Below are 24,756 nucleotides of genomic sequence, written 5' to 3'. Positions count from 1 at the left end.
TACGTTTTTCCTCATAAACTTGACCCCGGATGACCAAAACACTGACCGCAAGATCAGTGCAATGAATTATGTAACTCATTGGTGAAACACAGACACACGTTCCCTTGAAACATCAGGCCAATCCCAATCCAAGTGCCTGACAAACAACGCCGAGTGCCACTCCTGTCGCCAGGTCTCATCTGGGACACGCAGACGTCCAGGGGAGCCCGGGAGGAAGACAGAGGATTCCCTTCCCATCATCCCCGGCCTCAGCTGTCACCTCGGGCGGCCGCTCCCTCCCTGCGGCCTGGGCTCCCTCCAGCCTGGCGCTCGGCACCCGCGCTGCGTCTGCCCTGTCTTCTCCGCGGACGCTGATGCCCCACCGCCGTGGTGGTCTCCCCCCTTTCCACCGGTAAGGGTGCTCGCAGGAGGCGGCCTCGCCTGGAAAGCCACCCGAGCGCTCCCGAGCCAGCTCCGGAAACGCCTCTGGCCACAGAGCCCCTGCACTCAGGCTGAGGAGGTGATGGGACAGGGTGACCCACCAAACCATACACCTCTTCCTGCCGAGGCCACTGGGGTACTGATGACGTCACTCACAGCCCTGCTGAGCGTGGGCTGAGTCTCAGGGCCTGCCTGGCACGCCCCAGCCCTGCGCCAGCTCTCAGGAGATGCAAGCTGTCCTGGCCCAGGGACCCCTGCTGTCCTGGGGGAAGCTTCTCACGTGACCAGGGACACGCAGCCAGGGACAGGCACAGACCCAGCAGCTGCCACTGCCCCTTCAGCACAGAGCGACTCAGACTCCACCCACTCGGGACAGATGGGCGGTGCTGCCGCCACAGAAATCCCTCGCATCACAAGAGCAACTGAATCCGAGCATCTGCCAGGCCCGGGCTCCATGGCCCCCCGAGCCTCTCTCGTCTCACTTAGGCCGAGGGAACCAAGCCTCAGGGTGACACACAATGTCCCTAGGCCCTACCACCAGCAAGGGCCTGGCCCCCAGCCCTCACTCTGACGAGGGAGCCGCGGCACAGCCTCGGCAGTGACCTCTGTAAGTCACCTGGGCGAGCAGAGAAGCCGCACGCACGCCCACGCTCGGCCCCCACCGTGGGGCAGTGCGTGAACCACACGGCGCGGCAGCCGGGGCAAACAGAGGGAGGGACGAGCACCCACTTCTGGACAGGGCGGGCACGGGCGGCTGCACCCCGGCCAGGGGACACCTCTGCCCCCATGAACAGGAAGCAGCGAGCCGGCAGGGGAGCCGCGGGAGACAACAGCTCCCAGCTCTGCACCAGCAAAGCCTGCGTTCGGGGAGCGAGGAACGGCAAGGCGGCCGCCGGCTGCGGGAGTAAGCGCACACGTCGGAGGCAGAAACCGGGCCTTGCGGCCGTCACAGGGCGTCTGAGTCTCACTCCGAGTGGAATGGGAAACCAGGGCAGGGTGCGAGCAGGGGTGCCTACCGACGGCTCCTGTGATGGACGCGGCAAAGGCGGGGCATGGGACAGTAGGCGAAATCGACTGGCTAGTGGGCATGCGACGGGGCTGCAGGACGGTGGCTCTCGGGCTGGGCAAGGGAGAGACAGCTATCACTCAAGGACGCGCGGCATCTCCAGCTTGGGCAGGAGGTGAGGTTTGCTGCTTCTTATTAAAAAAATTATTTATTTGGTTTTGAAAGGCAGAGCAAGAGAGTGAGAGAGATATCGCCATCCCCTGATTCCCCAAGTGGCAGTAACAGCCAGGCCCGTGTCAGGCTGAGGCCAGGACCCAGGAACTCCATCCTCGACTCCCACACGGGAGGCAGGCCTCCAAGCACGTGGCCCATAATCACTGCCATGCCAGGTGCACCAGCAGGGAGCTGGATCGGAAGTGGAGCAGCCAGAACTTGCATCTGAAATGGGGTACCGGCCGCGTAAGCAGCAACCCAACCCACTGCGCCACAATGCTGGCCCCATGAGGCAGGTTTTTTTGTTTTGAAGATTTATTTATGGCCGGCGCCGCGGCTCACTAGGCTAATCCTCCACCTGCGGCGCCGGCACACCGGGTTCTAGTCCCAGTCGGGGCGCCGGATTTTGTCCCGGTTGCCCCTCTTCCAGGCCAGCTCTCTGCTGTGGCCCAGGAGTGCAGTGGAGGATGGCCCAAGTCCTTGGGCCCTGCACCCCATGGGAGACCAGGAGAAGCACCTGGCTCCTGGCTTCAGATCAGCGCGGTGCGCCGGCTGCAGCGGCCATTGGAGGGTGAACCAACGGCAAAGGAAGACCTTTCTCTCTGTCTCTCTCTCTCACTGTCCATTCTGCCTGTAAAAAGATTTGTCTACTTGAAAGTAGAGTTACACAGAGAGAGAGGAGAGATGGAGAGAGAGATCTTCCATCTGCTGATTCACTTCCCAATGGCGGCAACAGCCAGGGTTGGGCCAGGCCGAAGCCAGGAGCTTCTTCCGGGTCTCCCACGTGGGTGCAGGGCCCAAGGACCTGGGCCATCTTCCACTGCTTTCCCAGGCCACAGCAGAGAGCTGGATGGGAAGTGGAGCAGCCAGGCTGGAACTGGCACTCACTGGGATGCCGGCAATGCTGATGGCGGCTTCACCGCTGCGCCACAGCGCCAGCCCCAAGAGGCGAGTCCTAGGACGCGTCAGGTTCAGAGCCAGCCATCCAGCGGGCCCAGGTGGAGGCGCGGGGGAGCGCTGTGTGCAGCGGAGAGGGGCGGCTGTGGACTGTGGCCGCGTCCCACCGCCCAGCGCCCGGCGTGTGCCTCACTGGGGGCTGGCTCTGACGCGGTGACAGGCATCCAGAGAGGCATTCAGTGCTACTACAAACTATACAAACTATGAAAGCTAACGTTTCTTTAACTTCACTTCACAATGTCTCCTCGCTAACCCCTGCCTAGATGACCACAACTTGGAAGGCCATTTCCTGACCCTGGGACCGGGAGCTTCCTGCTCCACAGCCACTGACTGCACGCGTCCACACCAGCCTGGGGCGTCCCGCAGGGTGTGGCCATGCACGCGTCCACACTAGCCTGGGGCGTCCCCCGGGGTGCGGCCACGCACGCGTCCACACCAGCCCGGGGCGTCCCGCAGGGTGCAGCCATGCACACGTCCATACCAGCCCGGGGCGTCCCCCGGGGTGCGGCCACGCACGCGCCCACACCAGCCCGGGGCATCCCACAGGGTGCAGCCATGCACACGTCCATACCAGCCCGGGGCGTCCCCCGGGGTGCGGCCACGCACGCGTCCACACCAGCCCGGGGCGTCCCCCGGAGTGTGGCCACGCACGCGTCCACACCAGCCCGGGGCGTCCCCCAGGGTGCGGCCATGCACGTCGTCCATGAGGCCTGCCAGGGAAGGGGCATCCCAGCTACCTTCCGCAGCCCCACACGTACCCTTTACACCTTCTGGGCCTCTCAGCGGCCAGCCGGCGGTCCCTGCACTCTGGCCAGGGGCCACCCCACTCCCAGGGCCCAGGCTGTCACTAGGCTACTCCTGTGGCCGCTGTGGACTGCAAGTGTCCCTGGCAGCTTCCTCCTCCCCCAGCAGGGACAGCCCAGGGGTGGGTGCCCTCCTCCGAGTCACCAGGAGCTTTCAAATGCTCGGCTGTATTTTTTTTTTTTTTTTTTTGACAGGCAGAGTGGACAGTGAGAGAGAGAGAGACAGAGAGAAAGGTCTTCCTTTGCCGTTGGTTCACCCTCCAATGGCCGCCGCGGTAGCGCGCTGCGGCCGGCGCACCGCGCTGTTCCGATGGCAGGAGCCAGGTGCTTCTCCTGGTCTCCCATGGGGTGCAGAGCCCAAGCACTTGGGCCATCCTCCACTGCACTCCCTGGCCACAGCAGAGAGCTGGCCTGGAAGAGGGGCAACCGGGACAGGATCGGTGCCCCGACCGGGACTAGAACCCGGTGTGCCGGCGCCGCAAGGCGGAGGATTAGCCTGTTGAGCCACGGCGCCGGCCTCGGCTGTATTTTTAAAACACACTTGGGGGGGCCAGCGCTGCGGTGCAGCAGGTTAAAGCCCTGGCTTGAAGTGCCGGCACCCCATATGGGCATTAGTTCTAGTCCCGGCTGCTCCTCTTCGATCCAGCTCTCGGCTATGGCCTGGGAAGGCAGTAGAAGATGGCCCAAGTCCTTGGGTCCCTACACCTGCATGGGAGACCCGGAAGAGGCTCCTGGCTCCTGGCTTCAGATCGGTGCAGCTCTGGCCGTTGTGGCCATCTGGGGAGTGAACCAGCGGATGGAAGACCTCTCTCTCTTGTCTCTACCTCTCTCTGTAACTCTTTCAAATAAAATAAATAAATCTTCACACACACACACACACACACGCACAGTTAGCGTCAAAAGCCAGCCACGAATAGGACATTAAAACAGTGCTCTCATTGGCTGAGTGGCCAGCTGCTCCCGAGCCCAAAGGTCGCAACCCTGGGGTCAGAACCACTGGGAGACTCAGGGCTGCAGTATGCACATCCCCCATCTCACCACTTGGCTCCCCACCATCACGTGCCCAGAAACGCCCTCGGCCTCCCTAGAACCGGCTCAGTGATGTCTCTACAACACCAAGAGCGCTGGAGGATTCTCCCTCCCAAGGAGCGATGTTTAGTTTAACCCCAGGCCGCCGCATCAGAATGCAGTATCAAAACCAGCCAAGGTCCTGGCCGGGCAGATGGTGCTCGGTTCTGGTGCTGCCTGGGACGCCCGTGCCCACTGCGCCCTGGGTTCCAGTTCCACTTTCCTCATATACACACTCCGGAAGGCAGCAGTGACGGCTCAGTACCGGGGCCCTGCCACCCATGTGGGAGACCTGGATGGCATTCTAGGCTCCCGGCTTTGCCCTGCCCAGCCCTACCGTGGCAGGTGTTTAGAGAGTGAGCCAGCAGATGAAAGATCTCTCTCTTTCTGTGTGTGTTCCAAATAAATAAAAAATAATTTTTTTTAAATAAAACCATTTGAAGACTGGCTAAGCTCAGGAAGTCGTTCAGTACAATGCGTTTCTGCGGTGCTAACCGAACGAAATGGCTCTGCTTTAGGACCCACCGGCAGGTGTGAGCTGTCCCCTCCCCCACAGTGCGCGCAGGAATGGACAACTTCCAGGAGACATCCTTATCTGGCCCCTCTAAGCGCCAGAGTCCGCAGGAACGCTAGGGAGCGCTGGGGGTGGGGGGTGGGGCGTGCGGGGCCGTTTCCCAGGCTGCTCGTGTCCATCAGCAGAACTGCTGGCTGCCTGGCCACTGTCGAGAGGCCTCGGGCTGCAGACCAAACAGGAAGCACTGCGTTCCGTGCCTTTGCCTGGCCTCTCCGAGCTCATCCTGAGAGGAGGCAGCACCACGGTCGCCTCCACAGATGATGCAGACCCCAGCCGAGGCAGGGCAGCCGCCCAGCATCCTCACGGCCAAGGAGCCCCCCGCCGCCCCTTCCAGCTCTGCCTCCATGTTCCCGTCCTAACACCAAGCCTTTGCCCCTCAGCTGGCTTAGGAAACCCTGGGTCCCCTGCCGCACCCTCTCTGGTCCTAAATAAGCTGGCCTCATTCCGTCGCGTGGGGTTAAATAGAGCAAGATTAGACCAAGCCACAGCATAGAGGGCTGAGCCACTGCCTGCACACCGGCATCCCGCGTGGGCTGCTCCACGTCCGAGCCAGCTCCCTGCTGATGAGCCTGGGAGGGCAGCAGAGGATGGCCCAGGTCCTGGAGGCCCTGCATCCACCTGGGACACCAGAGGGGGCTCCCGGCTCCGGCCTGGCCCAGCCCCCGCCATTGCAGCCATTTGGGGAGTGGATCAGTGGATGGAGGACCCCCTCTCTGTAACTCTGCCTTTCAAATAAAGTAGGTCTCTTAAAAAAATAAAATAAAAGAATGGGGTGATGAATAAACAGAACGTGGTACCTACACACAATGGAGTGGCACTCAGCCACGAAGGGGTCAATCTGGAGGTCCCTAAGGGAAACAAGCCAGGGGCAGACACACAAGTGCCACATCGCCTCACGGATGGGCGGAAGAGCAGGGTGGGGGAGACGGGGGGGGGGGCAGCAGGGGAGAGATGGCGGCAGCAGGGGAGGGAGGCAGGGGGGGACAGTAGGGGAGCGAGACGGGGGGGGGCAGGCAGCAGGGGAGCGAGATGGGGAGGTAGCAGGGGAGGGAGATGGGGGGGCAGCAGGGGAGAGACGGGGGCAGCAGGGGAGGGAGACGGGGGGGGGCAGCAGAGGAGGGAGACGGGGCAGAGGGAGGTTGTCTAACAAGGCGAAGCTGCAGTGGCTCGGGAGGAGGAGTCCTGGTGCGCCGCAGCGCAGCCGGGTTCGGGATGCTCTCGCCCTAAGGAAGGGTAAGCAGCGGAGGAGGTAGGTGGGTTCCCGCTGCTGCTCCCTGATGGACATTCCACAACAGTGCAAGCATACAGACACCGCGCGGTACCTCATCACAGAAGTCCCTTCTATGTCAGTGGGAACTTTCCCAGAAAGAGATCAGACGACAGTGACGTCCACGGCACAGTGCCGGGACCTGGGTGCCAAGGCGTGGACAGGACATGGCCCCACAAGATCACACACACGCTCCAACTCTGAAGACGGACTAACGGCGGGGACCTGATGTGACCGCGATGTCTCACGGGTGGGCGCAGCGAGGGGTCTTCGGGTCACTGCGGGCTCACCCTCAGAAGATAGTTTTTGATGCTTTTGGTAAAAAGATTTCCTTGGGGTCGGAGGTGCGGAGACAGGCAGACAGGATCTTCCATCCGCTGGTGCACTCCCAGTGTGGGCCAGGCCGACGGTGGGAGCCAGGAGCTTCACCTGGGTCTCTCACGTGGGAGGCGGGGACCCAGACACTTGGGTCATCTTCTGCTGCTTTGCCCATGCCACTGGCGGGAGTCCTGGATCAGAGGTGGAGCGGCCAGGACTCCAGCCAGCACCCTCGTGGGGTGCTGAGGTTGCAGTGGCAACTTTACCAACCGGCCCTCGACGCTGGCCCCAGAAGACGGTTCTCCCTAGAGGGCTGCATCCGCAGAGCTCGCTCCCTGTGTCTGCTTCCCAGCCCACCTCGTGGCTGTCCCTTCACTGACCGGCAGCCCTACCAGATGCCTCCAACAATGGGACCCTGAGCCGTGCGCCTCCACACTGTGAGGCAAAACCAACCTCCTCCCTTCCTGGGAAGATCCTCTCGGGGCCCCCCCGTACCCCCACCCTGCTCTTCTGCCCACCTGTGAGGCAATGTGGCCTGGGAAAGCAGTGGAGGACGGCCCACGTCCACGAGCCCCTGCACCCACATGAGCCCCAGAAGAAGCTCCTGGCTCCTGGCTTCGGATCAGCCCAGCTCCAGCCACTGGGGCCAACTAAGTGGACCAGTGGACGGAAGACCTCTGTCTCATGGGGCCGGCGCTGTGACGGAGTGGGTAAAGCTGTCGGCTGCAGTGCCAGCATCCCATATGGGCGCCGGCTCGAGTCCTGGTTACTCCACTTCTGATCCAGCTCCCTGCTATGGCCTGGGAAAGAGGTACAAGACAGCCCAAGTCCTTGGGCCTCTGCACTTGTGTGGGAGACCCAGAAGAAGCTCCTGGCTCCTGGCTTCAGATCAGCCCAGATGCAGCCACTGCAGCCATTTGGGGAGTCAATCAGCGGATGGAAGATCTCTCTCTCTCTCTTCCTCTGCCTCTCTGTAACTCTGCCTTTCAAATAATAAACACATTTTTTTTTTTAAGGGGGCCAGCATTGTGGTGTAGCAGGTAAAGCCGCCACCTGCAGTGCCAGCATCCAATATGAGCACCGGTTCAAGTCCCAGCTGCTCCACTTCCGACCCAGCTCTCTGCTATGGCCTGGGAAAGCAGTAGAAGATGGCCCAAGTGCTTGGGTCCCTGCACCCACGTGGGAGACCCAGAAGAAGCTCCTGGCTCCTGGCTTTGGATCAGCATAACTCTGGTTGTTGCGGCCAGTTGGGGAGTGAACCAGTGGATGGAAGATCTCTCTCCCTCTTTCTCTCTCTCTCTGTGTAACTCTTTCAAATAAATAAATAAATAAATCTTTAAAACAAATAGAGATTCTATCAGGTTTTGTTTTTTAGTTAAAGTACAGAAAAGCTGCTGGTGTCGTGGCTTAATAGGCTAATCCTCCGCCTTGCAGCGCCGGTACACCGGGTTCTAGTCCCGGTCGGGGCGCCGGATTCTGTCCCGGTTGCCCCTCTTCCAGGCCAGCTCTCTGCTATGGCCCGGGAAGGCAGTGGAGGATGGCCCAAGTCCTTGGGCCCTGCACCCGCATGGGAGACCAGGAGAAGCGCCTGGCTCCTGGCTTCGGATCAGCGAGATGCGCCGGCTGCAGCGGCCATTGGAGGGTGAACCAATGGCAAAAAGGAAGACCTTTCTCTCTGTCAATCTCTCACTATCCAATCTGCCTGTAAAAAAAAAAGAGTACTGAAAAGCTATTACACTTGGATATCATATGTATTGCTAAATAAAATTATTTATTTTATAAAGGAAAAAAACCGGCACCACAAGCGTTCAGCCAAGCTGGAGGCAGCGATTTCAGGCTGAGTCCAGACGCCGTCAGCAGGCCCAGGGCCGCCCCTGCCTTGGTCTTGGGCAGCCTCTTCCGGGCCCCAGCCCTCTCACTGGACTGCAGCGGTGGCCTCACCCCAGCTGGGCCGGAACAGACTCGGTCAGCGACTCAGGCTCCCCTTCCACGCGACGGCACTGACCTCCCTGTGGGCAGGTTCCTGCCTCCCTCCTCGCACGCACGAGGGGCCCAGGCGCGCCAGGTGCACTCCCGGTGCTCAGCAGCCACTCACGTTCCTGGGCACACGAGAACCCTGAAGTGAGGGCCTGGAAACCAACCGGGCACCAGACTCAATGGCAACCGACACCTCGCAGGAGCCCTGTCACCCTGACCCCGCCCTTTAAGGTGGCAGGTCCATGGGCATTAAAGTCATCTCAGGAAACACTAACCGTGATGGGGGACGTACCACTCTGTTCCTCTGTTAACTAAGGAACACCTGCTACAGAACCCACTCAGCTCCAGTAACTGCCACTGGGCAGCAGCGGGCACACCTGGAGAAGTCGAAGGAGCCCACGCCGGTCCTCCGACACGTGGCCACGGGAGCAATCAAGACACAGGAGGACGGGGACAGCCGGCAGCCCCACCCTCTGATGCCCACGTCTGTGTGGGCAGAGCACGTGCCACGGGGAGACACGACAGGGAAGGGCAGCCAGTCCCCCGACCCCTCGCGGCAGAGCAGGTGCCACGGTGAGACAAACAGGGGAGGGCAGCCAGTCCCCCAACCCCTCACGGCAGAGCAGGTGCCACGGTGAGACACGACAGGGGAGGGCAGCCAGTCCCCCGACCCCTCGCGGCAGAGCAGGTGCCACGGGGAGACACGACAGGGGAGGGCAGCCAGTCCCCCGACCCCTCGCTGCAGAGCAGGTGCCACGGGGAGACACGACAGGGGAGGGCAGCCAGTCCCCCGACCCCTCACGGCAGAGCAGGTGCCACGGGGAGACACGACAGGGGAGGGCAGCCAGTCCCCCGACCCCTCGCGGCAGAGCAGGTGCCACGGGGAGACACGAGAGGTAAGGGCAGCCAGTCCCCCGACCCCCCACGGCAGAGCACGTGCCATGGGGAGACACGACAGGGGAGGGCAGCCAGTCCCCCGACCCCTCGCGGCAGAGCACGTGCCACGGGGAGACACGACAGGGAAGAGCAGCCAGTCCCCCGACCCCTCGCTGCAGACAGCGTATGGAGAGCACGCGGGTGGTGGCAGCACCCGAGTGGGCTTCGTGCTGGTCCCCCATGTTTCAAACCTGGGAACACACGCACTCCCTGCCCTGGGACCTGTGCCAAGCATGGGGTCAGCCCCTGGGGTCGCAGGAGCAGGTGACACCGAGTGTGGCAGGCGCAGCAACGGGGGAAGCGGCCTCTGGCAGGCAGACATGGCGGGAGAGGTGTCCCTCACCCACAGCGCAGCCATCTTAGCTCACCCACAAGGCCCCCTCGAGCCCGCCAGGCCCCCAGGCCCCAGGACTCACCAGGCTTTCGACACCTCACACACAGCGCAGCCCCACAGGGCAGGTGCAATGCGAGGCAGCCCAGGTGTGTGGGTCGGACGCGACTCTGGAGCAGGCAAAGGCCCTGGAGCCAGGCCTAGCTGGCCACTCGCCCCGGCAGTGACGCAGGGTAAGGGGGTGCAGGGGCCCCCTCCATGGCTCTCTGCTGCCGGGCACTGAGAGACGAAACAAGGGCAAGTGTTTCTCCCATGGCAGCTTTCAGGCTAGGTCTGGACAATTTCTTTCCTCCTGCTCCTCCCACTGCCCACCCGCACCTGCCCTGCCCTCTCGCCTGCCAGCACCCAGCAACCTGCTGGAACCACCCAGGCCGCGGGGAGACCGAGAGGAGGTGGCTCTCCCAAGGACCAACTCCACGCCCGGCCGTTCAGACGGCATCCTGCAAGGCCCTTCCAGGAGACGGGGTGTCGGGAACCAACCCTCCCACGGCACACAGGCCTTCGTGGGGGAATCCCTGGGGCTTCCTTGGGTCCCGACGCTCGCCGTGGACTCTAGCCGGTGCTGTCTGCTTCCCAGCGCCCTCAGCACACTGGGGCCACCGTGAGGCCCAGCTGTGGGCTCACCTCACGGCCACACTGCCTCCTGAGGACTCCCTGAGACAGGACTCTGTGGCGATATGCGCAAGCTCGGAGCCAGGCAGGCCTCAGTCCAGAAGCAGCTCTGCCACCAGCCGGCATGGGGCCTTGGCAGGCCACTGCCTCTCTGAGCCTCGGCTCCCTCCCCTGGAAGACAGGTGTAACAGCTACCTGAGCGGGCTGCTGCGGAAGCCACAGGAGACAGCGAGAGAGGCCCTTGGCCTTGGCCCCTCTAGGCTGAGACAGGAGCAGAGCTGTCCAGTGCTGGTGTGGCCCAGCCAATGGTCCCTGGTGGCCTTGGCCCCTCTAGGCTGAGACAGGAGCAGAGCTGTCCAGTGCTGGTGTGGCCCAGCCAACGGTCCCTGGTGGCCTTGGCCCCTCTAGGCTGAGACAGGAGCAGAGCTGTCCAGTGCTGGTGTGGCCCAGCCAACGGTCCCTGGCGGCACGAACCGGCAGCACCGTTCGTAAATGAACAGCACACCTGAGTGCCACAGGGGGTCAGGGTTAGAAACCGCTTTGTCCCTGGCACGTCAACATGCAGGGTCTCTGCACACGCGGCCACGCACTGGGCGGTCACAGGAAGTGTATCTCCTCCCACGAGTCCACATGACAAAGGCTGGAAGACACTGTGCTGACTTTAGCCTACAAGCCCAGGCTTTGGGACACCAGGAGAGGGCGCAGGAGAAGCCCAGGCTCTGGGACACCAGGAGAGAAGCAGGAGAAGCCCAGGCTCGGACACCAGGAGAGGGCACAGGAGAAGCCCAGGCTCTGACACCAGGAGACGCCCAGGCTCTGGGACACCAGGAGAAGTCCAGGCTCTGGGACACCAGGAGACGCCCAGGCTCGGACACCAGGAGAAGCCTAGGCTCTGGGACACCGGGAGACACGAGCTGCAGGCTCCCGGCCTGTGGCGGATCCGCTCCCCTCCCTCCTGGGTCACAGGTGTCTGGGAATCTGAGGGGTCAGAGGTCATGGTCAAATGAACGCTGGTGTCTGTTGAACACCTGTGCCCTTCAAAGCAGCCCCAAACCGTCTACCCACCACAGGGACAAGCCAGCCACACGTCCCCCCCGGCGACTAATTCACAGCCTGGTGCTCACGGCAAGCTCCAACCTCCTGGCCCCAGATCACACGGCCTGACCCTGCCAAGGCTATAAGTTACCGAAATCCAGTAAACCCACAGCAGGCCTGAGAGTGATGTCCTAAATATCCAATGGCCCCTGCAAAACAATGGTCCCCTGCCCCTGCCTCAGACCACGGCAAAAATTCAGCGGAGTCAGAGCAGCCTCAGGGTTTAAACTAAAAGCAACAAAGGCTGGGAACCCAAAGGCTCGTCCCCAAGGCTGCAAACAAGCCTGCGCGATCTGAGGGTGTGCCTCCCGAAGTGAGGGTTCTGTTCAAAGTCAAAATTAAGGTCAAGCCCATGCTACCAGGTCCCAGCGGCTCTGAGCTTCCTCGCAACTTGGTCTGAAGCTAAGCAGCTCTGGTCGAGGGCTGTCTTCTCCCAGCCCTCGGCAAGCCAGCCTGGTGCCGGGCGCTCAAGCAGCTGTGGCCAGGCTTGGGCCAGGGCCACCTTTTGTCACGCAGGCCCTCAGACACGGCGCTCATGGGCCTGGCAGCCACTCGGGTGAACAGCTGGGCCAGCGCTCTCAGAGCCTGGAAGTCTCGGGACGTCTTGAAATCCCCACCCTTGGCCAACGTTTCCCTGGTATTGCTCCCCTCAGCAGGTGGTTCGAGCAACCCCTCACGGGACAGACACTCCAGACAGGACGGGGGTCCTCTGGCACACCCAGGTACCGAGCCTGGGGGCCTGCCAATCTCCTGCCCCTGCCCAAGCTCCGCCCACTTCTACTCTGGCCTCAGGCTGTCCCGCCTCCAGCGAACTCCGCCTCACTTTCAGATGTGCCACACCCTTACCCGCCCCCGCCCCCGCCCCAGCACAGGCCTCCAGCACCCCTCCCCCCCCATCACTGTGCCCAGGCTCAGGTCCCTCTCTGCGACATGCCACCCCTGGCCCCCAACCTCCTCACCTGCCTTTCTCCTCCTCCACTGCGGACCCCAACACCAGCAGGTACCACGGCTGCTCCTGCTAACACTGGGACATCACCCACTCCCCGCCCAGTCACACCTGGCTCAAGCCCCTGTGTCACTCCTGTGACCTCTGCCCTTCCTCCCGCCCCTCCCTTCACCTCCGCTCACCACCCACCTCCAGAACCCAGCAGAGGCCTGGCAGATGCCGCCTGGGGCCTGGGGACCCGGCTCCGTGAATGCACAGGTCCCAGCAGGGAACCCGGGAGGCCCGGCGGTATTAAGGGTGAGCTCTCAGTGATTATTACAGAGTGGGAGCCTGCAGGGCAGACAGGGGCGAGGCCGGAGAGCAGGCCGCAGTGGGGATGGAGGGGAGGGGGAGGGTTGAAGGTGCTCTGAGGACACACGGAGAGTCTTACCAATCGATCAGGTAGATGTCTGGAGTTAAGTTGTTTTTCTTGAAATGAGCAAATAATTTCGGCAAATTTTCTTCAAAGAATACCTCAAATGCAGCAAAATAAGTCAACATCTAGGGAGATAATGTGAAATATTAGCAGTAAACTCACTGTCAGCACAAGTTCCCAATACACCAGTACAGTTCTACCTTCAGAATCCAACAGAGCCGCTGACATACTCCGACAGCGGCCCACTGCAGGCACCGCCCGGGCACACACAACCACGCGCGCCTCGGACCTGCCAGGCAGCTTCCGACTGCTCAGCTCACCCGGAAGGGAGCCGAGGCCGGGGCAGGGAGGGGCGCGGCAGGAGCCTGCGGAAAGCTGGGCCCCACCTCCCGGCCTGCCCACCGCCACGGCTGAGGCCCAGGAGCGAGGTAACCGCACACCTGCAGGAGGAAGACGTGGCTGACGCTGACCTACAGCAGGGCGCCACTGCTCCAGCTCGCACCTGCAGGCCACAGCGGGCGGGAGACACTCGGGGGAAAGAGCATCGCGGCGTCTGGGAAACCGCAGGCTGCTTCTCAACTTCTCAGGGGGAAATGTGCACCATGCGGGGGGTGGTGCTGAAGGAGCGAGGCCGGCTCTCCCTGGCCTGGGAGCAGCAGGCCCGGGCCACCGTGTGGGCAGGCACTCTGATGGACCAACAGGCCCGGGCGACCGTGTGGGCAGGCACTCTTATGGAGCAACAGGTCCGGGCCGCCGTGTGGGCAGGTGCTCTGGTGGACCAACAGGCCCAGGCCGCCGTGTGGGCAGGCACTCTGGTGGACCAACAGGCCCAGGCCGCCGTGTGGGCAGGTGCTCTGGTGGACCAACAGGCCCAGGCCGCCGTGTGGGCAGGTGCTCTGGTGGACCGACAGGCCCGGGCCACCGTGTGGGCAGGCACTCTGGTGGACCGACAGGCCCAGGCTGCTGTGTGGGCAGGCGCTCTGGTGGACCGACAGGCCCGGGCCGCCATGTGGGCAGGCACTCTGGTGGACCAACAGGCCCAGGCCGCCGTGTGGGCAGGCACTCTGGTGGACCAACAGGCCCGGGCCGCCCGTGTGGGCAGGTGCTCTGGTGGACCAACAGGCCCGGGCCGCCGTGTGGGCAGGCACTCTGGTGGACCAACAGGCCCGGGCCGCCCGTGTGGGCAGGTGCTCTGGTGGACCAACAGGCCCAGGCCGCCGTGTGGGCAGGCACTCTGGTGGACCAACAGGCCCGGGCCACCGTGTGGGCAGGCACTCTGGTGGACCAACAGGCCCGGGCCGCCCGTGTGGGCAGGTGCTCTGGTGGACCAACAGGCCCGGGCCGCCGTGTGGGCAGGTGCTCTGATGGAGCAACAGGTCCAGGCCACCGTGTGGGCAGGTGCTCTGGTGGACCAAACAGGCCCGGGCCGCCCATGTGGGCAGGTGCTCTGGTGGACCAACAGGCCCGGGCCACCGTGTGGGCAGGTGCTCTGACAGACCATGTCTGCCCCTCACTGGAAGGGCTGTGCTAACCCAGCGTCCCGACGGGCAGTGCTGCCTCTCGGGACAGCTGGCAAGGCCCGGAGGTCTTTCCTATGTCACGACTGGGAGTGGTGCTGCTGGCGTTAGCGTGTGAGGCCGGGGACACTGCCACACACACAGCGCGGGAAGCCCTGGTGGAGTTCCCTGGCCACGCATCACTGGGGCACTGAGCGTCTGCCAATCAACGGCAAGGTCCCACAGTCTCCCGGAAACACGTGAGCTGACATTCCTAAGTACGGATTTTACCCTCTGTTCCCAGAGGACAAGAAATCTGGATGGGAAGGATTTTATGACACATAAAAAGGCAGGATTAAGTGTGGCCCCAGGAACCACCTCCAGGAAGTAACTCAGCGTGCACAGCGTCACTGCGCTGCCCGGGGCCCGATGTCCTGACCTCTCATCTCTGACCACCACCTCCTCCGGGAAGGTGAGCTTTCCCGATTAGGGAAGGGAGTCCTCTCTGCAGAGGCCTGGGGGATACACAAGCCGCACGAGCCCCTACGTTTCCCACCCTGAGCACGCCCGATGCCGTGGCACTTTCACTCCTGGGGGAGCGAGCCTGTTCACCTGGAGCACCGCCGCCCACCGTCTTCTGCGCACTACCCCGGGTGTGTTACATCCGGATGCGCTCCCCTCAGACCCGTTTCAAGCTGCTTGTGTGCTCACAACCCTAACTAATCATGCCATGACCGCCCGCTGACGTAATGACTCATCCACGCCTAGGACTCCTTGGGACAACTGCACACAGCGCTGTGTGGCCGCTGCCAACACCGAACCGCCGGGCTATGCCTTCCCAACAGCCACCGTGCAGCAGCAGTTTCCAAATATGCTTTTTAAAATGCAGACGCTGCCTGGACAAGCAACACGCACGAGTCCTCCAGACGCCCGGGACAAACGCTCCCCGTCGGACCTAAGGGTTACGTCATTCTGGCCTTGACACCGGTGGTTACCCTCAGCAAGCTACCAGCGCATCAAGGCCAGGCTCACTGAAAGGCTGGGCGCTCGGGGCACAGGTGACCTTCCTGCCAGCTGCTCCGGCACGCACCAGCTGCGTTCTCGCCGTAGTGCCGTCCCCTCGGCTCCCCAGGCCACCGCCGCCAGCCCTCCCACACCCACAGCACACTGCTGCCCCCTCGTCAACGCGGGAGCACGGTCTACACACGCCTCCTTTCTCCAGGTTCCAGCACCTCTCACGACGCACGGCCCTCACACAGCTCACCTACGGTGTGCTGACCAAGAGGCCTGAATGCCTTCTACACACGGAGAGAGAGAGAGTGTGTGTGCACGTGTGTGCATGCGTGTGCATGTGTGTGTCCACGTGTGTGCTGGGTGTGCGAGAAGCAGCCGCCCTTCCTCCCTGGCTCTGAGTCTACACTGCAAGGCGACCATGTCTCCAAAGAGGCCACCACACATCCACTCCGTGGCCACCACACATCCACTCCGTGGCCACCCAGTGGCTGCTTTCAGACCTGGGTTCAGCATCGTCGCGCTGCGTGTTTTGAACCCCCTTTGTGCAGGGAAAATGCGTCCTCCCTTCCAGTGAGAGGACAGAAAGGCTGGACAGTCCTGCTGTGTGGGGGCACAGCCCCCAGGGCCCGGACCCAGAATACTCACAAGGCCGTGGTCCACTCGGAAAAACGCCATCTGACAGGGCTTATTCAGCAGATTAGAAAACGCGATGAAGGCGTCGGCAGTGTCCAAGTTCAAGATCAACACTGCCGCTATAAAGGACATGCCCTGGACCTGAGGGGAGAGAGGGCGTTCAGTCAGCAGCAGCCACCAAGGTCAGAGCAGCTCGCTCACCGCACTCCAGGAGGAGCCACACGTTCCCCCGCGGGAAGGGCCCCCAGCAGCTACCACCCAGCCTTACCCGCCGCCCCACGCCCCTGCCCCGGCCTCACCCAGAGCACTGCCCTGCTCCCTACCACCCGCCCCCACCCGCGGTGGAAACCATCGCCAAGCCCCCTCCAGGCAGCCCGCCCATAAGCACCGTCCTGGAGCCGCAGACACGCACGCCTAACTCAACATGTCCCATGCAAACCACACGTGTGCGTGCACACACACCTGCTACTGCAGCAGTATCGGCAGCATGTTTTTAAAGTGGTTACTAAGGCTTTTTTAAACGCTGGGAACAATCGCGTGCAGAAGACGAAAATCACATCCAGTTAGAATGTGATGAGCGACCAACAGCTGCGGGGACGGCTCCGTTTCCTCCCAGGGAAACCGAGTCAGCCCCTTCGCCACAGGACTCTTAGTGCCCCTCGGCAAAAACCAAGGGTTTCCACTTGACCTCCGCAGCCAAGGGGTGCCAGGCGGCACTGTGACTTTCCCTTCGGATGACAGCATTATAAGATACTGAAAAACGTCACTTACATAACCCACATCCGGCCGGTAACAAGTATAAGCGCCCAAAATACTGTGCAACATGTCATGGTAAGGCCCGCCCTAAAGGGTCAACAGAGCAAGAACAACACATGCGTGAGTGTGGTTAGCTCCCAGCAGCACAGATGCCACGCGGCGCCCCACTCCTCCTACAGCGTGGTGCCAGCCACCCCACGTGCATCGGGCAAACTACCAGATAAACCAGTGCGGCTCAGCCTCCGAAGCTGCTTTGGGGAAAGCCGGTGGGCCAGGCCCGAGCACTGCTCTAGGAGACCCTGCTGTGTAACTGCATTGCCCTTCGAGGTGCAACAGCTGAGTGCTACCTGGGGCCCCCAGAGCAGGTTCACTCTGCTCCTTGACTGGGCCCCCATCCAGTCTTCTGTCTCCCTCCCGTCTACCATGTCCTTTGTTTCTCTGGTGTGTGCGTCTTGGCGCAGGGGGACTGGGAGCAGCTTCCGTGGCTCAGGTCCCAGTACCAGGACCTCCCATTTTATTTCATTCTTCCAGCTCTCCCACCTCTCCAAGATTTCCATTTCTTTTTCTTTTTAAAGATTTATTTATTTGAAAGGTAGAGCTATAGAGAGGCAGAGAAAGAGAGAGGTTTTCCATCTTCTGGTTCACTCCCCAACGGGCTGCAACAGCTGGAGCTGTGCTGATCCAAAGCCAGGAGCCAGGAGCCTCCTCCAGGTCTCCCACATGGGTGCAGGGGCCCAAGCACTTGGGCCATCTTCTACTGCTTTCCTAGGCCATAGCAGAGAGCTGGAACGGAAGTGGAGCCGCCGGGATGCGAACTGGCGCCCATATGGGATGCCGGCACTGCAGGCGGCAGCTTTACCTGCTACACCACAGCACCAGCCCCAGAATTTTTTTTCTAATTGAGCACAAAAGCCAGCTGAGCGACGGCTCCACTGATGCTGGCACGCCAGCAGGCACTGTGAAGCACTTACTGTCCACACCCACCACACGCCCACAGTTAGCACAAGGGACACAATCCAGACGTCACTAGCGGTGGCTCGCAGAACGCCAGGGTCCAGGCCGTCACAACCTGACCTACAAACAGGCTGAGTGATAGAAGGGAGGGCGGCAGCGAGGAGGTGAGGAGGACACGGGGCTGAGAGGGAAGGCGTGGGCTGCAGCGCGTGCGGCCGCAGGACCAGTGTGGCTCTAACAGTTTAATGCAGCCAGAGGTGCAGGAGAAAACCACACGGAACCTTCCCACAGCCCAGTGTCTTCAACTTAAAGGGTTTCTTTCCTGGAACGTAATTAGAGCCACGCCACGTCACTGCTTTCACAGAAAGAGGGACCACTCCGTATCCCAGGCTCTCTGCCCCTGTTCCAGACGCCTCGATCTCCCCCCACCCACATACAGAGCTCGGGACCCTGGGGGCCACAGCCCCACGTCAAGGGGCCCTCCCACCAGCCGTCCCACACCCCACCCAAAGCTCACCCTTTTCTGAACACACCGCTCTGTGTCCAGTCAACAGGCACGCTTCTGAGCTGAGGCGCCAAGAGGTGCTCCAGGAGAAACCTCGGGGGTCCAGGGGCAGCTGGCCTGGTTCTCGGCGGGGTGGGGCAGATCCCATGAACCTCAGGAGTGCCTCACTCAGCTAATTCTCCAAGAACCACCATGGAGGGCGAGAGAGGACCGGGCCAGTGGGCCTGGGCGCCTCCGCCCCGTACTTCAGCCCCGGCTAGTCCAAGCTTCCAATTCCAGCTTCCTGCTACTGTGCCCAGGAGGCAGGGGTGAGGAGCCAAGACCTGGGTTCCTGCGACCCATGTGGGAGACTCGGATGGAGTTCCTGATTCCTGGCTTTGCAGCCGTGGCTGTCATGGGCACTGGGAAGTGACCCCACAGATGGAGGATATTCATACGCATGTATGTAGGTTTACACGTCTCTCTCTGCCTTTCAGGGCAGGCGCAGTCCTGCTCACTGGACACCCCGCTGCAGCTGGCTCCTGCTCAGAGCTCAGCACCACTCCCGGGCAGAGAGCACGGAATCGAACCACGCTTTCTGCCCCTTCCAGCCTGAGCAAGGCTCCCTCTCCCACGAGGACCGGAGTCCCGGAACACCCCGCTGTCTGAGCTTTCCATTCTGGCCACTCCTGCCTGGGAGCCTTTCTTGCCCTCTGGTCTGACCGTCACTCCAAGTCCAGGCCTGGCCCGAGAGTACCCCCTTCCTCCACACCCAGGGGAAGGCACAGCGCTGCCCTGTGCTGTCAGAGTCCTGGGCACAGCCACACTCCTGCCACACCCCAGGCCTGCCTGCTCTGGTGGCCGCTGAGCTCATCTGCTCCTGGGCACAGCCACACTCCTGCCACACCCCAGGCCTGCTCGCTCTGGTGGCCGCTGAGCTCATCTGCTCCTGGGCACAGCCACACTCCTGCCACACCCCAGGCCTGCTCGCTCTGGTGGCCGCTGAGCTCATCTGCTCCTGGGCACAGCCACACTCCTGCCACACCCCAGGCCTGCTCGCTCTGGTGGCCGCTGAGCTCATCTGCTCCTGGGCACAGCCACACTCCTGCCACACCCCAGGCCTGCGCATGCTGGTGGCCGCTGAGCTCATCTGCTCCTGGGCACAGCCACACTCCTGCCACACCCCAGGCCTGCTCGCTCTGGTGGCCGCTGAGCTCATCTGCTCTAAGGACTGCACCAGCCTTCACTGGCCACCTACTACGTGCAAGGCAGGACCTGGAGACCTGGGCCCGACGGCACTGACTAGGGACGCACAGACTGCGGTGGAGGCAGGGGGGTGAACAGAGGGAGGAGAGGCCAGGAGAGGCGAGGGGAAGCCGGTGCAGGGATCCAGAGCTGAGACTCTGGACTAGGGAAAGGCAGAGAGAAGGGACAGACGCGCAGGGAGATTGGAGGAAGTGGCAGAGCCATCACAGACAGGCTGAGGGACGGCTCGGACAAACTTCGACCTCTGCCCTCACTGCCCACCTGCACAGCTTTCCGGCCCCAGCAGCCGCTCTCCTGGCCCCCCACCGGGCTACTCCGCAGACCCCGGGGGTCTCCCTCTCTCCCTGGGCTCACACCGGCTCTCTGAGTGGAGGCGATCTCACGGCAAGGGCCCCGTGGAGCTTCGCTGCAGCGGGCAGCAGTGAGAACACGGGAGTGCCCAGCAGGCCGTGACAGCGCGCACGGGGCCTTCCGTGTGCCGCCTGCACATCAGGGGGCCAGCAGGCCTCAAAGACCAGAAATGAGCTGGGGGGATCGGTGACACTTATTGGTAAAAGTCTAAATGTACTGGGAGGAGTGTGACCTACCTACCCTCCCCCTCACTCCCACACACGCGAACGACTAAGCACTTCTCAAACGTGACTGCGGATACGTGCTGTGCTGTCGATCACCGTTCAGACAGACGGACTTGAAGCCGACAAACCACCACCACTTACTTGCTGGAAGATGCAGAGGTTTGGAAACGTTCTGGAGATGTCCAGTTTAATGAGCTCCAGACTCGCCTCTCGGTCTGCCGCAGGGAATCCGGCATCTGCCAAAAGACGCGAGAGTCACCCGCTCCGGGCCGGGCGGGGCAGCTACCAGGCCCTCAAGGTTTACGAGCCTGGAACAGGCAGGCTCCTCAGCACTGCGCTGAGCGGACCCCCAGACAGAGGCGTCCTGGATGCGCAGCAGGCTGAGGGCTTCCTGCTTGGAGAGTAGCGCGCACGGCACCAGCCAATTCTGTAACACCGCTAGGTACTTTTGAGTCTGAACCCAAAATCTGATTTGATCTCACCTGTCATCAACCACCATCACTGGAAAATAAGGACAAGTAAGGGAATATACACAACTGAACTCAAAGCACAGAAAACCCCCCCAAAAAATGATTATTTGACCTTAAACATGTGGCCTCCAAAAGCCAGAGCCAGACTGCCGACTGCTATGGCAGCCCGACTCCTGGGCAGGCACTCAGAGGAAGAGCACTCCCGCCGCCTGGCGGTGGACGCCGGCACTGCCAGGGTCACTGGGCACTACTCCCAACAGTCTGATGTGGAACCACCTTGGGGTCCGTCAACAGATAACCGGATAAACAACGTGGACCACTCTTCAGCCACGAAAGAGAAGGGAAGGGGCCGGCGCTGTGATGGCATGTGTGAAGCCGCGGCCGGTGACGCCGGCATCCCATAAGGGCGCTGGTTCGTGTCCTGGCTGCTCCGCTTCCCATTCAGCTCCCTACTGACGGCCTGGAAAGAGCACTGGAGGACGGCCCAACTCCCTGGGCCCCTGCACCCCCTTGAGAGACCCGGATGGGGCTCCCAGCTCCGGCCTGGCCCCGCTCTGGCTGTTGCAGCCATTTGGGGAGTGAACCAGGGACGGAAGATCTCTTACTCTCAATCTTTCCTGTCTCTCTCTAACTCTGCCTTTCAAATAAATAAAATAAATCTTTAAAAAAAAAAGAGAGAGAGAGAGAGAGAATTCTGCCATTCACAACAACACAAATGAGCTTGTTGTGGGAAATAGGCCAGGCACACAAAGACGAATACCGCGTCCCCTCACGTGCGTGTGGGATCTGAAAGCCCCATTCTCAGAAGCAGAGTCTAGAATGGGGGTTACCAGGGCTGGGGCGGGGGAAGCCACCCACAGGGGAGACGTTAGTCAAAGGCTACACAATTTCAGTTACATGGAAGCATAATTTCCAGAGATCTGCTGTGCCACACAGCAACTACGGTTAACACACACTCCTTCGTTAAGGTTTGCTAGAAAGGCAGAGTTACAGAGAGAGACAGAGAGAACGGTCTTCCATCCGCTGGTTCTCTCCCGACAACAGCCGGAGCTGGGCCGATCTGACGTCAGGAGTTTTTTCAGGGTCTTTCACGTAGGTGCAGGGGCCCAAGGACTCGAGCCATCGGTGCTGCTTTCCCAAGCGCGGGAGCAGGGAGCAGGATAGGAAGTGGAGCAGCTGGGACCCAAACCAGCACCCATATGGGACACCAGTGCTGCAGGCGGTGGATTAACCTGCTACGCCATGGCACCGGCTCTAGTTAACAGACTCTTGAGAAATGCTGAGAGAATGGAGGCCGGGCTCAACTCAGAGATGAAAATAACCATGGGAGTTAAGCAGGTGCTCACAAGTTACAATCAGCCACTCCACAATGCACACTCACATGGACTTCAAAACGCCATGGTGTGTGGGGTTAAGCATGCTCAGGTTCTCCTGTCAATTTAAAAGTGTAGACGTTTCGAAAATAAAATAACTCAGTGTACGCGGGAGCCAGCGCAGTGCAAGACTCACGAATGGTATCGCTAACAAATCTGTGACTGACTTCTTGTATCTGAATTCCAACACTACAGACAGTATAAGCAGAATGCTGAGACACACACTCCTTAAGCAACACGAGCAGGCACTCCTGTGTGCTACGGGAAATCAAAAAGCTCCACCTAGCAAGCAGGCCGCATCCTCGTCTCCCTGGAGGCCAACCCTCAGCCGAGCCCGGCACCAGGTGCCGCACAGCACTTACACGAAGCGGCGCTGGTGATGACCAGTCCCCCGCGTGCTGGGACTCGACACCTGCCAGGAACGGACATTCCCTGTTTCTCCTGTAACTCTGGCTTACAGAGACCCTTTCCCACAGAGCTCTACATAAACCCACACGAAGCACTTCAGCAGTGACGAGTGGCACCCAGAACTGACCCCAGCAGCCGCAGGTGTAGCGTGCGTACCTTCACTGTCCACCCCGGTGCCTCCAGTGCTGAGCGAGCGCCACCTCTCCTTGGCTCGGGCAAGACAGATGTCGAAGAGTTCTGGAAGAGAAGCCGCCGGGTCAGTCTTCAGGGCACAAGTGAGCATCCCCCTCCCAGACACCAGCCCACACTACTCTCTCCAGCTACGACAGGCTAACTGCACTCTCGGCAGGCTCGCGACGTAAGCAGCTCCCGCAGTGAGTCTGAGAGCTTTTCCGCTGTGTAAAGACAGTCACAGACGGGCAAGGGCACACACACAACCCCGCTGCGCCTGGCACGCCTACCTGCAAAGCTATGTTGTCCTATCCCCTGGAGATCTGCCTGCTGCCCTTCCAAGACCGTGAGTTCCTGGAGTTAAAACTGTGGGTCCCTCACTCCCCTCCCCCACCCAGGGCAACGCACTCACGTCTAGCGGATGGGTGGAGGGGGTGAGGGGGCAGGGACCACCAGATAGCCCAGCTGGCTTCTGGCAGGGACACCCTGGGACTGCTCCTGGCACGGCACAGGCTGCCCATCAAGTGGGGTAGGGAAAGGAGCAGACGACCAGGAACAACCAAGGAACTAGGACAACAGCTTCCAACATGTGCATGTTCAGAACTTATTTTTCCAGCAGTCCTCTGGATAGTCTGCTAACAGTTAACATCACCCGAGGAGCAGGCGTGCAGCCCGGCAGGTGAGGCCCAGGGGGCAGCCCCAGGTCCCACAGTGCAGCGCTTGGCTTCGAGTCTCTGCGCCAGCTCCCGGCGAGCGTGGACCCTGCCACCCACATGGGGGACCTGGATGGAGTTCCTGGCCCCCGGCTCGAACTCTGACCCAGGCCATTGCCTCTAGGGAGTAAACCAGTGAATGAGAGCTCTCTGTATGTACCCCTCTGCTTCCCAAATGAACAGTAAAACTTGCAGAAGATTAGGAAGAGAATAAACAACTCCTGCTCCAAAACTGACCTCCACGGGGATGCCCACACCCCTCTGTCCTTCAGAGAGCGACTGTGACGACGCTGCCCTCCCCCACCCCAGGCCCAGGCGCTTCCTGTTCCCAGCGCCCCCGTGTCCTGGGTCACTGCTGAAACCAGGTACGATTTTCGCCACTTTGCGTTTCCAAACAACACAGCCGCCTCTGCGCAGCGCAAGCCATTTTATTACAATGCAACTCAAGTTCTAGCCACCCCATAACGCAGATGTCAAACCTTGACTGTGGCCTAGTTCTCGCCCTGTGAAGGACGTAACTCAGAACCCAGGCGAGGTGCCACGCAGAAGAGGCATCGTTATGGGTGCAACTGCGCATCGTCCTGACCCAGAAAGCACCACCTGCCCTCGGCTGCTGAGGGGACAGACATGGAGGGGAGGCGGGTGACGTGGGGCAGGCCAGGCCACCTGTGCAGTGCTCCTGCTAAGGCCCCTGGAAGGCAGCAGCAGACCTGCCACCCACACGGGAGACCCAGGTGGAGCTCCTGGCTCCTGGCTCTGCCCTGGCCCAGACCTGGCGGCTGCCAGCTTGTGTGGAGGTTTGTGGCCCGAGCACCTGGGTGGGACCTCTGCCTGCTCAGCTTCCAGGAGGCTGCACTCTGTCACTGTCCAGAGATGGACCACCAGGGACCCACTTCCCGGAGGAGATCAAGTTCAGCGAAAGCACGGAGGCTGGCAGGGTCAGGATCAGGGCTTCAACAAGATCCGCGCGGTCTGCTAGTGCGTACTGTGGGGAGGGGAGGAGAACGGCTCCTACACCCTCTCCAGACCCCAGCCCTGCCCGCAGAGCACCAGGCTGACTTCCCAAAGGACGACGCTGTGGTCAGAAAACGGGTCAGGCAGGACTAGAAGCGGCATCTCCCGCGAGCCCCAGCCACGGGGCCTCACCAGGAAGGTCATGTTCTCCAGAGGACAGCAGGTCACCAAGACCTGGCCCAGCAGGAGTGCTGTCTACCAAGTAAGACACAGAGCACAGAACGGCAGACGAGGCCTGGCTCTCCGCAATCGGGGTCCAAGGTCACTCTTCTTGCACTGGCTCGGAAGCGCAGGGAAAGTGAGATGAGGCGGACAGCCCTGGGTCACAGAGACCCGGGCGGGGCACGGGTGACAGCAGCCTGGGTCAGAGAGACCCGGGCGGGGCACGGGTGACAGCAGCCTGGGTCACAGAGACCCGGGCGGGGCACGGG

General features: G+C 61.6%; 1 protein-coding gene across 2 annotated transcripts in view; it reads right to left on the bottom strand.

Annotated features, from left to right (window-relative positions):
* The window catches only part of LOC133775271 (TBC1 domain family member 14), a 213,171-nt gene that overhangs the window by 7,479 nt on the left and 180,936 nt on the right, over positions 1–24,756 (bottom strand). For both annotated transcript variants that reach the window (XM_062213486.1, XM_062213490.1), the window contains 5 exons: positions 22,584–22,664; positions 20,318–20,412; positions 16,913–16,984; positions 16,154–16,282; positions 13,014–13,123 (listed from right to left, as the gene is read on the bottom strand). In XM_062213486.1, the coding sequence (XP_062069470.1) occupies positions 13,014–13,123; positions 16,154–16,282; positions 16,913–16,984; positions 20,318–20,412; positions 22,584–22,664 (487 nt within the window). The remainder of the gene's footprint in view (positions 1–13,013; positions 13,124–16,153; positions 16,283–16,912; positions 16,985–20,317; positions 20,413–22,583; positions 22,665–24,756) is intronic.

Source organism: Lepus europaeus, chromosome 16 (genome assembly GCF_033115175.1).
Source record: "Lepus europaeus isolate LE1 chromosome 16, mLepTim1.pri, whole genome shotgun sequence".
Lineage (NCBI taxonomy): Eukaryota > Metazoa > Chordata > Mammalia > Lagomorpha > Leporidae > Lepus > Lepus europaeus.
This window is presented reverse-complemented; position numbering and strand designations above follow the sequence as displayed.